Source organism: Phalacrocorax carbo, chromosome 8 (genome assembly GCF_963921805.1).
Source record: "Phalacrocorax carbo chromosome 8, bPhaCar2.1, whole genome shotgun sequence".
Lineage (NCBI taxonomy): Eukaryota > Metazoa > Chordata > Aves > Suliformes > Phalacrocoracidae > Phalacrocorax > Phalacrocorax carbo.
The window spans coordinates 22,243,646-22,258,265 of NC_087520.1; the positions used below are offsets into that span (position 1 = coordinate 22,243,646).

General features: G+C 59.0%; 1 protein-coding gene across 12 annotated transcripts in view; it reads right to left on the reverse strand.

Moving 5' to 3' along the window:
* Nucleotides 1-834: 834 nt before the first annotated feature.
* ABLIM3 (actin binding LIM protein family member 3) overlaps nucleotides 835-14,620 on the reverse strand; it is a 56,397-nt gene continuing 42,611 nt past the window's right edge. For 2 of the 12 annotated variants that reach the window (XM_064459026.1, XM_064459027.1), the window contains exons 7-22: nucleotides 13,483-13,570; nucleotides 11,977-12,035; nucleotides 11,336-11,407; nucleotides 10,770-10,925; nucleotides 9,627-9,656; nucleotides 8,933-9,062; nucleotides 8,425-8,455; nucleotides 7,479-7,561; nucleotides 6,537-6,587; nucleotides 4,984-5,103; nucleotides 4,659-4,723; nucleotides 4,138-4,285; nucleotides 3,421-3,450; nucleotides 2,915-2,973; nucleotides 2,330-2,390; nucleotides 1,645-2,104 (exon numbers count right to left, since the gene is read on the reverse strand). In XM_064459026.1, coding sequence (XP_064315096.1) covers nucleotides 1,773-2,104; nucleotides 2,330-2,390; nucleotides 2,915-2,973; nucleotides 3,421-3,450; nucleotides 4,138-4,285; nucleotides 4,659-4,723; nucleotides 4,984-5,103; nucleotides 6,537-6,587; nucleotides 7,479-7,561; nucleotides 8,425-8,455; nucleotides 8,933-9,062; nucleotides 9,627-9,656; nucleotides 10,770-10,925; nucleotides 11,336-11,407; nucleotides 11,977-12,035; nucleotides 13,483-13,570 — 1,515 coding nt within the window. In that variant the 3' untranslated portion in view covers nucleotides 1,645-1,772. Of the gene's footprint in view, nucleotides 1,006-1,456; nucleotides 1,538-1,644; nucleotides 2,105-2,329; nucleotides 2,391-2,914; nucleotides 2,974-3,420; nucleotides 3,451-4,137; nucleotides 4,286-4,658; nucleotides 4,724-4,983; nucleotides 5,119-5,858; nucleotides 5,868-6,536; nucleotides 6,588-7,478; nucleotides 7,562-7,969; nucleotides 8,069-8,424; nucleotides 8,456-8,932; nucleotides 9,063-9,626; nucleotides 9,657-10,769; nucleotides 10,926-11,335; nucleotides 11,408-11,976; nucleotides 12,036-13,482; nucleotides 13,571-14,620 lie in introns of those variants that run through there. The other 10 variants (XM_064459038.1, XM_064459031.1, XM_064459029.1 and 7 more) reach the window with 10 other exon arrangements.

Sequence of the window (14,620 nt, forward strand, 5' to 3'; positions counted from 1 at the left end):
CTCCTGGCCAGACTGCTCCTGCTGCTGCTCACGTGGGAGCAGCAGGGCTGGGTGCTCACACCACTGCTGGTAGGGCCCGATGCATGGCAGCCCAGGACCAGGCAGCACTGCAGCTTGTCCACTCTTGGGCCTTGCCAGCCCTGAACAAACCTGAAGAGCAGCAAGAAACTGCACAAGGCAGGAGGTGGCTTTCGCTGTTTAAGAAGGGCTTGGTTTTGGGATGGCCTGGAAAGCTGCCGTTCTGGCACTTCGTGAGGAAAAACTGGCTCTCTAGCAATATTGGGTTTGCAGGGAAAGCCAACAGTTGGGACTCAGGCTTGCACCTTGACCTGTGGGTCTGCACCCCTGCTCCTGGCTGAGTGCCCACCACTTCTCCTCCTTGTCCCCTGCCCCAAGCTCTGTATTTCTGATCTGGAGGGTGAGGCTGGAAGTACTCCCAGTGCATAGCCATTTTAAAGGCAGGGAGGGCATTAAGGAGCCCATGGTGAGATCCCACTTATCCTGCAATTGTAACAAGGGCCTTTTCCAACCCATGAGTAAATATACAGACCAGCTGAGCAGAAAGGGACAGGACACTCACATCCCACAACCCCACTCTTTCCCAGCCCCGGGTGCTGTGGCTGCAGAAGGAAAATCCTCTCCCTGTGCTCCTGTGGGGCAGCACTGACAGATGCCAAGTGCTTCAGGGCCCATGTGGCTTTAGCCCCTGGGAGAATCCAAGGATTGATACAGAAACAAGGTTGGAAAAGAAAAGGGAACAAAGAGCATAAAATGATCTGCAAGACTTCCATTCACTCTCACGTGCAGCACTGAGAATCATACAGAGCTGTAATATAGAGATCTTTCTATGTATATATTTATAGGTATGTATATATTTATAGTGCACTGCATTTAAAACAGCCGGGCCTGCTTCTTCAGCTCATTCCTCTTCCACAGGGCCAGGCGGTCGAACTCAGCGATGGTCATACCGAAGATCTGGTAGAACTCCTCCTGGGAGAGGTGACGCTGGGGAGGGACGGGATGCTGGGCCAGGGCTGGGGACTGCAGCCACCACCCAGGGCCAGCCACCACCATGCAGGCCATGTGGCTGCAGTGGGGTGGAAGGGCATGTGAGGGGGTCTGACAGGATCCCCTGCCTGGCTGGGTGCAATGGGGTGCTACAAGCCCCAGCAGTGCTTCCTCAGGAGAGGGGGAGCACCTGGATCCCTCCTGCTCCTGCAAAACACACTCGTGCTGTGGGCATGTGGGACAGCTCTGCCCAGCCAGTGGAAGAGCAGGACCACCATGACAATGTGCTAGCACATGTGTGCTCCTGGGGAGCTGTGGAGATGCTCCTCACATGTTCATGAGTCCCTTGCAGCCCCACACTGCCTGCTAGGGGTAAGGGGACATTCCGTGGGATTGGGTCCCTCTGAGCCCCAAGGAGATTGCCCCTGGTAGGAAAGGCTCTCCTCACCTCTAACCGAGTCCTGTCCACATCTTTGGGCAGCTGGTTCCTCCCCCTTGTCTTCACCAGGAGCAGCTCATAGGGGTATATCTGCACAGGGACAGGAAGACCATGTGGTAGCTCTGGAGCTAGAAGAGGACAGCTGGGGCACACCTGGGAATGAGGCTGTGGGGCCCACCAAGGAAAGCCTCCTCCTGCCATGTTTAGCAGGGTTTGGGTGGCATAGCTGCCTCCAGGGCTTGGACAGGACAATGGAGAGGGGGACTTGCTCTCCGGGTGACCCTAATCCACCTTGAATCACCTTGGTGGCTCTGGAATAGCCTGCTCACGATGCAAAACCAGGAGCGACCCAGGGATGAGTGTGAGTAGGGAACCACCAGCACAAACACCCTTCTCTGTTCCTCAACCAGGAGACGCTTCTACTTGGATAAGTGCTTGGGACCCTAGCATGAGGGGAAGGACTCCGGTCTGAGTCCCCCAGGATGGGGCTCTCAGGTAGGGGACAGAGGGGGACTGAAGGTAGGGCTTTGCGGGCAGAGGTCAAAGCTTCCTCCTGAAGGGCCTGGGGACACACAGACACGGCTCTGGGACTCCTTCTGGGTAGCACTCTACCGGCAGGCAGCTGCTCCTTGGAGCAGGAGCGTCTTACCTTGTACTCTGTGGGGAGAGAGAAAAGACAGGAGATGTAAGCCATGCTGACCCATCTGCTGCCAGGATCCTCCCCCTGGGGCTGCGGGGACCCTGCCTGTCTCCCCCCTTCTCCCCCAGCCTGGACATCATTTTCCAGAGCTGCTTGTAGTGGGGTAAGCAGCCCCATGGCATCTGGCTCCATGCCTAGAGGGTCCCCTGCCCACACTGCTTCCCAGCCCCATGGCGCCTTACCTCGCATCCCCCAGTTGACGGCATTTGTGCTGTCGTAGTGGAAAAGCTCGGCACTGGGAGGCTGTGGGAGGGAGGCAGGGAGGGAGGAGTAAGAGGGGGTTCCCTCCAGATGCTCAGCACAGCACATCCCATGGCTCCAGTGGGGAAGGCACCTATGCACCCCAAAGCAGGACCTGCTTACCACACTTGGCAGTGGGGAAACTGAGGCACAAGGAGGTGAAGTGACAAGCCTAGGTCACACGGAGGCAGGACCAGGTCTCAAAACCCCAGCAGTTGCTGCCCCAGGGTATAAAGCAAAGCTCTGATGCTGGGAAGCAACACCAGAACCCTTCTGAAACATGCCCTGCAGGACATTCAGGGCAGCCACCTCTCTCCTGCAGTGCCTGGGCAGGGCACTTTGGTCCACCATAAGGGTCATTTTGGATTGGCACAGACCAGCAGTGACAGCAGAGGTGCAGAGAAGGTGGGGGAGCAGGACACCCTAGTCATGAATGGGGAGCACTGGAGGCTTTGTGAAGCCTGGGGAGAATGATGAAGGGTGCAGAGATGCCTGGCAGCAGCAGGATGCAGGCAGGAGGCACCTACCCTGTGCAGCCCGTTCCTCCTGTAGGCAGGAAGGGAGGCCGACTTAGAAATGAGGGGATCTGCAAAGAAGCCACCAAGGTGCATAAGGGCAAATGCAGGGGTGAGCCCCGCATTCTGGGAGAGCACCCACTGGGCCACCCTACCTCTGTGCTCCCACAATGCTACCCAGCTCCACGTTCACCCAGCTGTCTCCTTCCAGCTCCAACTCGTTTCCAGCCTGGCTTCCTCCAGTGCTGATATTTCTCTCCCCAAAATCCCTTTCCCATGGCAGCCCTCCCACCTCACCCTTCAGCACAACACAATCTCCTCTCTCGGTTTCTCTGACTTGTCCTCTCCCAGTGCTGCCACCAGCCCTGCCCTGGTTCAGCTCTACCCTGCCCAGCATTTCAAGGGCTCCTTCTCTCCCCTTCTTCCCTCCCTCATCCCAGCACCTCCTCCAGCTCAGGCCCCGGACCCCATGGCCCCTGGGGGACCAGCTGTGGAGTGCTGCAGGCTCACACACTCACCGCTGTCTGCCAGGTAGTGCGTCCGGGGAGCTGCAAGGAGAGCAGAGCTGGGCATCAGGGAGGACCGAGTGCCCCATGCCATGCAGAGCTGCCTGGCTGCCAGCCCCACGGGCCCTCCTTGGGGCTCCCTGAGCATCTCCAAACAGCCCCAGCTCCAGGAAGGCAGATGCGCCATGAGGAAGAAGAGCATGGAGTGGGCAGGGGCATCTGTGCTGCCAGGCTCCCCAAGGCCCCCAGCCCCCCCTGCAGCCCTGAGTGGAGTGTGGCTGGGTGCCCTGGGTGCTGTGCAGTGAGAGCAGCATAAGCAAGGAAGGCAACCCTGGGGACAGCCAGCAGCTCTGGGTGCCAGGATGTCCCAGATGTGTCATTAATGAGGAGGTACAGACACAGAGAGCCAAAACAGGTCAGAGAAAACTCATCGTGGCCGTGCTGTGAGATTCCCAAGGCGCCCCAACCGCCCCATGAGGCACTTCACTAGACTGCCTGGACAGACTGCAAACAGCTGCCAGGTGATGCCTCATACCAGCCAGGGCACAGGGAATCAATGGAGCTCTCCAGAAAGGAAGAGAGCCTCCCAGGTCCAATTCTGGTGCCCACCACCTCTCCCACCATCCCTTCCTAGTCCCCCGTCCTTCCCTCTCCACCCCAGCAAACTTCCCACAGGGACTGGGGCCCTGCTGGGTGGGACAGACAAATGACAGACAGGGTCATCCTTACAGCCATTGAGGGTGCCCTCGTAGCCAGCTGTGTGCAGGGCTTCTCTGCTGCTGGCTGAGCTGCGAGGGGGTGTCCAGGGATCTGCGTATGAGTTGGACCGAGCCTTCATCTCCTCCCTCAGGATCAGCCTGCCAATGCCACTCTGGATCTGGGCAGGTGGGGGGGGAGAAAGACACTTTGCACCCTTCCTTTCCCTGCCCCACCTTCCCTGACTGCTGGTGCATCACAGCAGGGCATGGCACCTCCTGGCATGGGCTCGGCATCTCCCAGCTTCTCCCTCATCTCTAGGAATGAGGTGCTAGGATGGGATGCCTTGGCAAGGGGATGGATCCCATGTTGGGGGTGGCCATGGGGGGAGAGATGGCAAAGGGTAGCAGGGATGGTGCAGGAGCCAGAGCAGGAAAGGTGGCCCCTTCCTGGGTGGCGGAGCTGGGCTGAGCTACCTCCCCAAAGCCAACTTCCATGGGGGCAGCTTGCTGCCAGCTCTCCCCTGCCAGGCTGCAGGCAGGGACATCACTCACCTTGTGCATGCCCCGGTCGTATCCATCCTCCTCACCTCCCGACGAGAACCTCCGGGCCCGGGGTGCTGTAAGGAGACACATAGTGGTGGGGGCATCACATGGGGATGAAAGTGGAGGCAGGTAGGGAGGAGATAGTCCCCAACTGCAGAGGGACAGCTGAGTCGCAAGGGCTGCTAGGACTTCGGGGTCACTTTGGCAGGTATCTTGGCCCAACCCCACCTTTGGGTCCAGACCCAACTCGGGGAGGGATCCCTCCAAGGGAATGGCTGGGTTTGGGGGCAGGAATGGGTTTTGCTTTCCCCCTGCCCAATGCAGGGGCTGTTACCTTTGGGGGAGCCTTGGAAGGACCAGTACTCTGACTCGGAGTGGTAGTATGGGTCTGGGGAGTAGGCAGGGCTGTACTTGGATGACTGTGCAATGTCTTCGCTGGTTTTGCTTTTTGTGGCTGCAGGAAGGTTGTCTGCAAAAGAGCAGGCAAAGCTGTAATGAGGACTGTGAATCCCACCAGCAGGACTTGCACAGGTCCACCCTGGGATGGAGGCAAATCCTCTTCCCTCCCCTCTCCCCAGTGGCTGCCAGCAATTTATGTCCAGAACAGCAGGGAGCAGAGGTGGGAATAATCCATTTTCAAACTGCTGACACCTCCTGGAGACAAGGGTGCAGAGGCAGATGGTGGGGATGGCGACAAGCAGAGGGGCTGTTGTTGATGTGGCTGGGAAGGGACCCAACCCACTCACAGCCTGCAGCACCGTGACAAGCTCTGGCTCCTGCATAGTGCCATGCTCACCTCAGCCTCAGTACCACCAACCTCCCCATGCCCCTGTGCCCCAGGCTGTCCCACCACCTGGAGGGCTATAACCGCAAAGGTGGGAGGGGATGGAGGAAGGCTCAGTCCTGGCGGGGAAAGGGTTCTTGGTGGGTTACTGCCAGGGGAAGATGGCGGTGGGCTGTGCAGCGGGGGGAGCAGAGGGGTGACCCCAGCAGCTCCAGCTCTGGCAGGGGCTCGGCCTCCCATGGCAGGGCCACACACAGAACTGTGCTCAGGCTGGGGACTGAGCCTCAGCAGCACATGTGAGAAACCCAAGGGTGAGCCCTGCTCCTTTTCCCCAGAGGCCAGGAGGCTTGCAGGAGAAGGAGCACCAAGGACAGGCTGTGTGGCAGAGCCATCCCACCACCTCAAGCAGGTGCACGGAACCCTGCCAACGGCAGCTACTTACAGCAGCGGAAGCAGCCAGCAGCAGTGCGGTGGGAGTTGGGCGGGTGGGAAGGGAGAGTCCAGGGAGAGAGAAGAGACACAGTTACTGCTCGGGGAGCTGCTGTCCCTCTATGTGCAGAAGCAAGCAGGGACAGTGCAAGCCAGCCCCGCTGAGAGACACCGAACACCCCTGTGCCTCCTCCCCACCCCTCAATACCCCCGAGGCCCATTTCACCCCAGAGCATCCATCCAGCATGGGCTGTGATTTTTCTCCAGGGCTCCATGTGAAACTGCAAATTATCTCCTTCATCCCTTTCCTGAGGTTGCTCTGGCTCCTGGCATCAGCAAGCAATGGCCACCCTTGTCCCCTGTGGCACCCCTCCATGGCCTCACTCCACCCCCCCCACCCCCCCCATAGCTACCCCTGTCCCTGGCACTGCTGACAGCCTTCACCTCCATTTCTTGCAACAGGGATGTGGTTCAAAGCTGCCTTTTACTTGCGCTGAACCCTGCACCCAGGAGCATCGCCCACCAAAGCCCAGCACCCCAACATCTCACCTTGGTGCCTGCTCCCATTTCCTGCCCTGCCCCTGACCGCAGCTCAGCCAGCCTGAGCCCTGCACTAGCACCCTGCCCCGCTTCCCCTGGGCAGCCGAGCCCGGTGCGCAGATGGCAGACAGTACCATGTCGCTTATAGATGGGGGGTTTCCGGTAGATGTTACTTTCGCCGGCAGCTGATGGCAGAAGAAAGAAAGGAAGGGAGGAAGGGGAGGTCAGTGTGGGCATGCTGAGAATGGACAGGACAGAGGTCCTGCAAGATATGCTATCCCCACGCCACGTTTCCATCACACGACTGCCTCTGGGTCCACGTGTCCCACGGGAGTGCAGTGCCAGGCCAGGGCCAGGCAGGCTCCAGGAACGGCAGCAGGAGCGTGGTCGCAGGGCTGCCCTCAGCAGCGGTGCACACAGAGGACATGCAGCGAGCGCCCCAGCGTCAGCATGCACTGTGGGGTGGCGGGCACCGCTGGCCCCAGGAGGGAGCGGCGCAGCCAGGAACCACCAGCCGCCCCTGCCAGCCGGCAGCAATGCACCACGGCTCACGCTGGTGCGGTTTCTTGGCAGTGCCAGCGCCTGGAAGAACTGCCTGCAATCTACCTGGGGGCAAAACAACATCAGCCAAAGCCTCTTTCCACAGCAGAGAGAGAAAAGAGTGAGCTGGGAGGAAAAGCAAGCTGAAGCCTGGCACTGAGAACTACAGCCCCCGCACAGGGGCCAGGCAGCAGAGCTGGTGGAGCGGGGAGGGGGCCATCCATAAACCACCGACCGTCAGCAGGAGGCCAGGGCAGGCAGCAGGGCCAAACCCTGGCAGGGATGGGATGGGAGCAGGGGACCATGGTGGGGAGCCTCTGGGTGTCCTCATGGTGCTGTTCCAGGGCATCAGCTCTACATTATGGAGGGTTTGGCACTTTGGAGGAGGATGAGGGCAGCGGGAGGTGCCTACAGCTGAGCAGGGTGGTCTGGGGCTCTGGCCCCCCTGCGTGCTTCCCTCCCCACTCTCCCTTTCTTCCCGCTCCATCCCCGTCCCCGTGGGCTCTGTGTGGCCGGGAGTGGGTGGTGGCCCTTACCTGGTGGCCCCCTGCAATCCCTGCAGAAGGGGAGCAGGCATCTGGCAAGCCCAGAAGACTCTGGGGGGAGGGAGCGACGGGCCCTAGGGGGAGTATAAAATAGTCATCTGTAGCGGATGGGTGCGGAAAGGCCTTCGGCAGACACACTTCGGCTCATGATCCTGGGGGGGAGGCAGGGGAGGGGGCAGGCTCTCTGCAGGGGACTCGTCTTCATATGGGGGGTGGAGGAGGGTTGGGGAAGAGGAAGAAGAGGGATATTGCAAGGATCAAGCAGACTCCAGGTGGCTCTGGGACATCTGGGTGGTGATGGGGAGGGAGGAGGGTTCAAGCTGCAGGTCCTGTTTATGGATGGCCTCTACACCAGGGGTAGATCCTGCTGCCAGCTGGCTCTAGGCAGGTGGTGGAGCTACGCATGCAACATGGGGGACAGCACATGCGGGCATGCCACAGACACGGCGCTTCCCTGGGGACTGGGGCGCTCCAGAGCCTACCTGGGATGTGGAAATGCTTGGGCGCTTGGTATGAGGTTGGAGTGGAGGACCTCACATCTAACTGGCTATAGTAGGGGGAGCTGCGCCCACTTTCGGTGCCTACGCGGTGCGGAGCAGAAGCAGCCATAAGTGACCAAGAGAGAGAACAAGAGGCAGAAGAAAAACAGGTGTTAAATGCAGAGTGGGGGGTGACCCATGTGGTGGGGGGTGATGGGCACGTGCACCAGGCCATGGTCCAGGATGGGGCATGATGGAGCTGGGGAAGATTTCCCGCATATCTGGAAGAAGGCAGGATGCAGAGGAAACTCCCTGTGTGGGCGCTGTTACAGGGCAGCAGGTTGCCCTGCCGCTGGTAAGAGGAAAGCCAAGCGTGCTGCAGAGGCAAACGGTGACAGGTGCTCGGCAGTGCAGTGTGTGGGTAGCTTGGGGAATGCAGGACCTCTGGAATTACTGACCTTGGATTTTCCCAGTCGTTTCTCCCTGGCTCTGAAGGACAGGAGACATGGCACAGACACCCTCTGTTCCCCCTGACACGCTCCAGGGCATGTGCGTGTGTATGTGTAAGGACCCCCCTTGCAGCTCTGGCCGGGCACAAGCACTCTTGTACATGTCCCTCCCAGAGCTATCAAGCCAGCTGCAGGGTCTTCAGTGGACCTGGGGGTCACCTCTCTCCCCACCCCATCCTCCATGAGCCCCAACTCAGGTATGATCCAGGATCAAGGCCCCTCAGCCCCTCCTTGCTGCTTGCAAGACAAGAGTGAGGGGAACCAGAGGATGGACACAGCAGAGTTGGTCACTGACCCACAGCTCCTGTTGCTGTCAGCCCCACCTGGTCCCTGCCAGGCATCCTGCCAGAGGATGGACCACCCAGGTCCCTTGGGAGAAGCAGGGGACAGTTTGGTGATCCCCACTCCACTTGAGCCTGAGCTTAGCCCAGCCTCTGGTTGCAGCTGAAATCCTCACCTGAGCGGTAGAAATGGTGGGGGGACCTTGGGATGGTGGGGGACATGCCCTGGCGGCTGTAGGTGGGGGAGTCAATGTAGCCAGGGCTGGAGGCTCGCCTCTGCCGCATGTCAAAGCTCTCGTAGATGTCCTGGGAATGGGGAAAGGCATGGAGAGAAGCAGTGTTAGAGCTGGTGGGTTGAGGGACAAGGCACGTCAGTGCCTTGGAAGCCCTGCGGGGAGGTATCCCACAGATGGGGGTCCCTGTGCTTGTCAGGGCCCAGGAAGGTGCATGCTCTGCGGGGTGACATGCCAGGCACCGTGTGTGTCCTCTGTGGCTGGAGGGTGTCCCCAGGCTGCTCTGCCTCCCGACTGCCAAAGTATGGGCAGCAAAGCCCAGGGTTTGGGACCAGATGAGTGTCCAGCCAGAGGCTTTCACCCTCTTGCCTGGAGATCATCCCCTTCCCCTGAGCTTGTTCCCAGTCACTGGTGTCCCCCTCCATGGGGCAGAAGCTGCACCCTGAGATCTCTCTGTCAGGGAGGGCTTGCATTCTGCTCTCTCTGGGGCCTGAGGGACAGGACCCTCCTGGACATGGTCTGCCCACCTAGGGGCAGGACCTGGGTGGGGGTATGTTCAACAGAGCCCCAGCGGCAGAGGGATGCCCTGTGGCAGCAGCAGATGACAGACACCCCCCGGTGCCCTCTGGGGCATTACCTGAGAGTACGGGGAAAGGGTCCCCAGGGACTGGAGGCAGCAGGAGGCAAAGTGGGGAGAGAGAGAGAGAGACAGCACACAGTTAAGGGGAGCAGTGACAGACTGGGGCCCCACAGCGCCTACCAGGCAGAGAGGGTGGCTGGTGGCACAGCCGGAGCTGAACTGTGGCAAGATGCTGGGCAGGGAGCCCATGGCCAGGAGCAGAGCCGACACGAGGATGGCACCTCCTGAATCAACAGCCTGCACCCCTTCTCAGAGACCTTGGTGCAACGGCTGCATTGGGGGAAGGTGGCTGCTGGCCCCGTGGTGCTCCACAGTGGGCCATGGCCATGCTGCCTGCACCATCACCAGGTGGGCTGGAGGAAACCAGACTTGTAACAAGGCTTGGGACTGGAGATGTAAGGGATGCTGCTGATGGCCATTACAAAGTCCTCTTCCAGGACCACCTCAGGTCCCCCATCTGTGTGAGCTGCTCGGTCCCTCTTCTTCCACAGGCTCACTGAAATAATCCAGCATCCCTGGGGGGGCAGGGCAGTCCTGTGCCATGTGCTGCTTGGGCATCCTCTCATCACACACTTGGAAAAATGTACTGACCAAGCCCCCTTCACCCGGCTGCGGGGCTGGCACCCAACAGGGGCAGCCCTGCTGTGCTCCAGAGATGCCATGCTGGGGCTGTGTGGCCAGGATTGCCTGCCAGGGGCTAGGCTTTGGGCTGAGCCTGCTGGCGTCTGTCCCTCCACCCCAGAGTGATGCACAAGTGCTATGTGCCTTCCTTGTCTCCTGCTGCGGGCTGCGATGGGTGAGCTCCCTGCCACATCACTCCCGAGGGTGACATCTCCTCCTGTACAGTGTGGTCTGTCCCTGTACATCAGGTCTGTGGCACAGTGTGGGCAGGACACTGCCATCAGCTGATAAGGTCACTGGTTGCTTTCTTACTCTACAGCAGCAGCACCAAGATTTCCCTTCCAGCCCAGGCCCTCTTCCCAGTGGTGGGGAGCCTCTGGGAGAGGTCTTATCCCCACTCCTACGTCACTGCAGTATTCCCACTGGAGTGTGTGAACCCACATGCAGTTTTCCCAATTGCCCCGAACTGGGGTCTGGCTCCCTGCGCAGCCCGGCATTGGGCATATCAAGACTCAATACCTCCCCATAGCTATATCTCTCCAGTGTCTCATCCGACGTGTATCTGTGATAGGGCTCGTAGGAAATGAGGTCAGGACGCTGCACTTCATAGATGGCTTTAATCTTGGGAAGCGCTGCCAGGTCTTTGTAATTAAGGATCTCATTATCCACTTTAGCCTAGGGAGAGGGAGAGACAGAGGCAGAGGGACGGAAAGAAAGAAGAGGAGAGAGGGAAGGGGAGGCTGGAGTGCACTATGTGGAGCCAGACAGAGCAGACAGCCCACTGTCACCCTAGCAGCGGGAAGAGATAAGAAGAGATGGCTGAGAGGCAGCAGTAGGAAGGGGCAGAGGAGCTGGGAGGGTGGGACTGTGCCCCTCCAAGTGCTCCTGGTCTGTGCCAACAGCACTGGCAGCATGGCATGCCGCTGGGGCAAAGGGGCATGGCTTGTCCATGCTGTCCCCAAACGCTGGGCTCGTCCCCAGGGGACGTCTCACACTGCAGAGCAGCAACAGGAACTGCCGCTCCCTTCCCTCGGGCTGAAGCACCCATCCTGCCTTGTGCAGATGAGGGGCAGAGCTGTACTTACGCAGATGATGCGGTTTGGGGAGCCAATGCTGGAACCGGGGGGTGAGATGGAGGTTTCTGATGTCCTTCTGTGCTGTGGAGGCAGAAAAGTGGAGGACAGGTGGGAGCACAGTGAGGAGGGACCATGAGCAGGCACAATGCTGGGTACAGCAAGCAAATCAGGTTTGGGACTGAATTTCACTCAAGGTCCAGTTCCTCTGTCCTTTCATCCACTTGCTGGTGGTGCCCACAGCCATTGCAGGCTGCCCTGCTGTCCAGCTTTGTACCCTGGCTTCTCTTGGGGCCAGATCTGGAGTCAGGCAAGTGGGCTGGCAAGACCCAGCAGGCAGCTGTCCCCATGGCCAGCTGGGCACAGAGAGGGAGCAACAGCTCGAGGGGTGTGGGGGGTTGGTGAGGGGACTGCTGTGCCCCCTCCCTGGCTGTGTCATGGGCTGGTGTCAACCAGGAGTCAGGTCCCTGCTAACAGGATTGGCCACAGCCACCTGCCATCCTCTGGGCAGCAGGGACAGAGCCCGTGCGAGCCTCAGGATGCCACCCCAGGTTTGGATGCTGCCACAACAGTTCACTTCCAGCAAGGACTTGGGGGGAAACATCACCTGGGATGTGGCACCTCTCAGAGATGCCCCTCACCCTGCTGCCTACCTTTAGCTTCTTCTCTGCTCTGGCTGCCTGCTTGCAGATGGGGTGCCACACTTCGGAGCCTGCAATGCAGCAAAGAGAAAGTGTTTCAACTCCACGCACAGCTCACGCACAACTCACCCCTGCTGCTAGGGATTGTCCAGGTCCCCCTGCCATGAGGGAGTCCCATCCTGTCCCTGCCACCTCCAGCACTGACCTGAAGCCTACGGTCCTCTGGGGAGGATGTGTCAGTGCTCTCCCCAGCAGCTGCTGCATTGAGCAGCCTGTGTTGCAACCCCTGTATGCTGGGGAGGCAGCTCCCAGGGGACCCTGCAGGGACAGGAGGTAGGAACTGGAGTCTCTCCATGAGGAGCAGAGTAGGATGGAGGCAGTGAACCCTGAGCGTGCAGAGGGGAGGGTCACCTGCTCAGTCCCACCAGCTTTCCTGGGTGCTTTCTCCAGTACAGCACAGCCACAGACATATGCCCATTGGGAAGGCAGGGCAGTGGGGACTCGGTGTCCATACTAAAAAACTAAACAGCTCCCAAGCACTGTGTGGTAGTGTAGTGGCCAAGATTACTAAACTGTGACAGCAAACCCAACCATGTTTTTGGTGCAGCCCAACCAGTGCTCAGCCAGACAGCTCCTGCTGGTTAAACCTGGGGTAACACTGAGCCCAGGGCACCCACAGTTCCTCACACACCCTCTGGGCTGGAACCAGCAAAGCTGCTGAGCTTCATCCAGCCATGCTGTGAGATGGATGCTGAGCACACCCATGCTGCTGCCCACGACAAGGCCCTGCTGGCACCCCCACTCCAGCTTTCCCAGTGCATGAGTACCCCTTTGCCACCCATGGGGTCATTATTGACGCATGGTGACAGAGAAGCACAGGTTACTAAGAGAAAACAATCCCTTGCTCTATGTTGGAAATAGCCCCTAAGGCAGCTCCGGGCAGGGACGAGCTTCATTGCCAAAACAAACCCAACCATATGGCTGTGCCAAGTGAAAGCCTTACCTCTTCAGTGCTGCTTGCAGTGTAACCTGCACAGGGGGAGTTGGGGACAGTGGGGAAGGGGTCCTGGACCACCTCCCCTGGGGCTGGGGAGAGCAGGGAACCAGTCACCCTGCACCCATCCCAGCCTCTGTTTGCTGGGCGCAGGCCAGGGGCACATCCAGGCATGCCCAACAAGTGCTCCCCAGCTGTGCAGGGAGACTCACAGGGAGCAAAAAGCTGCTGACGAGGGACAAAGTCTCCTCCAGCTCAGCAGCAGGGAAGGTTTCATGGAGAGAAATGATTGCCACACAACCCTGGAAGAGTGCAGGGGCTAGAGAGCAGTGGAGGCATCACTGGCGGGCACTGGGACTCTGCTGTACAGAGAGATCCTTTCGGCTTTGACCACTATAAGGACCTGAACCCCAAGTGCCCCCACAGCCAGCACACCTCCACACAGCCACGCTGGTCTGCCCCGCTCGAGTCCGTGGCCCAGTGTGGGGCAGGGGAGTCCCTTCTTGCCTCAGCGGGATCCCTACCTGTGAGGTACATCTCCTCTCCTTCCGTGAACATCTGGTGGCAGCGGACACATCTGGCACAGGTGGGGTGGTAGTGCTTCCCTCCTGCCTGCAAGGGCAAGCAGAGGAGAGGGCCCCTGAGCAAGGCAGGACATGGTGACCTGCTCACATCCCCGGCAGCCCTCTCTGCTGCAGGCAACGATGAGGTGAATGTTGCAAAACTGCTCCAAGCGGCCTCAGAGACCACCACAGTGTACAGAGAAAACCAGAGACCACTTCATCACTAATGCTTCGGCAGGACTACAAGCCGGACTGGGACCCTTCTGCTCTCCTTGAACTGCAACACACAGGAAAGCAGAGCTAGGAGGGTCCCATACAAGGTATCCCTACAAACCTCACCCCTAATAAATTGTCCTTGAACTCTGGAAATAATTGAGACACCCTGAAGTAACACTCCGCCAAGCAGCCATGCTTTGCACCAGCTCCTTCCCTCTACAGGTGTGAAGAGAAACAGCCAATTTGGCCCAGGATGTCACAGCAGGGAAGCAGTAAAGGCAGAAGAAGGGCCCCAAAGATAAACCTTGCAAAGCACAAGCTTCCTCTTGCTGTCAGATCCCCCCTGGCTACCACTGCCAGCCCCTCTCCCTAAAGAAACTTTTCTCCTTCTGTGAAGCCATGCCCAAACTTCAGCACTAACAACATGCTGTTCCCCAGATGAACAGCAACTGGGCTGCTCCCTTTGCTCTTTGACAGGGATAATAGCTTTAATTGGTAGCTTGGTTCCACTCAAAGTGTCTGCTAGCATTTCAATTATAGGCTCATTTTCTGGGCTGGGAGCTGGGAGGCAGGAGCTGGCTCAGGGCAGGAGGAACCTGCACTGTGCTGTTAGAGCTTGACCCCAAAGGACATTTTATGCCATAATAATCCAAGAGAAGAGGAAGGATAATTTAAGGCGGCAGAAGGAAGATGAGGCTCTGGCTGACAAAGGGGAGGGTTATGACAGAGGGGGCTGGAGCTGGTTTGAAACAGGGAGGATCAACAGGAAAATTTGCTGCAAAAATAACTGAGAATCTGCCACTGATTTCCCATAAAGGTCAACCTGGAACTCAGTGTCCTGGGGGTGCAGATGGCAGTCAGTGGCTTTTTCCCTCCACTTTAT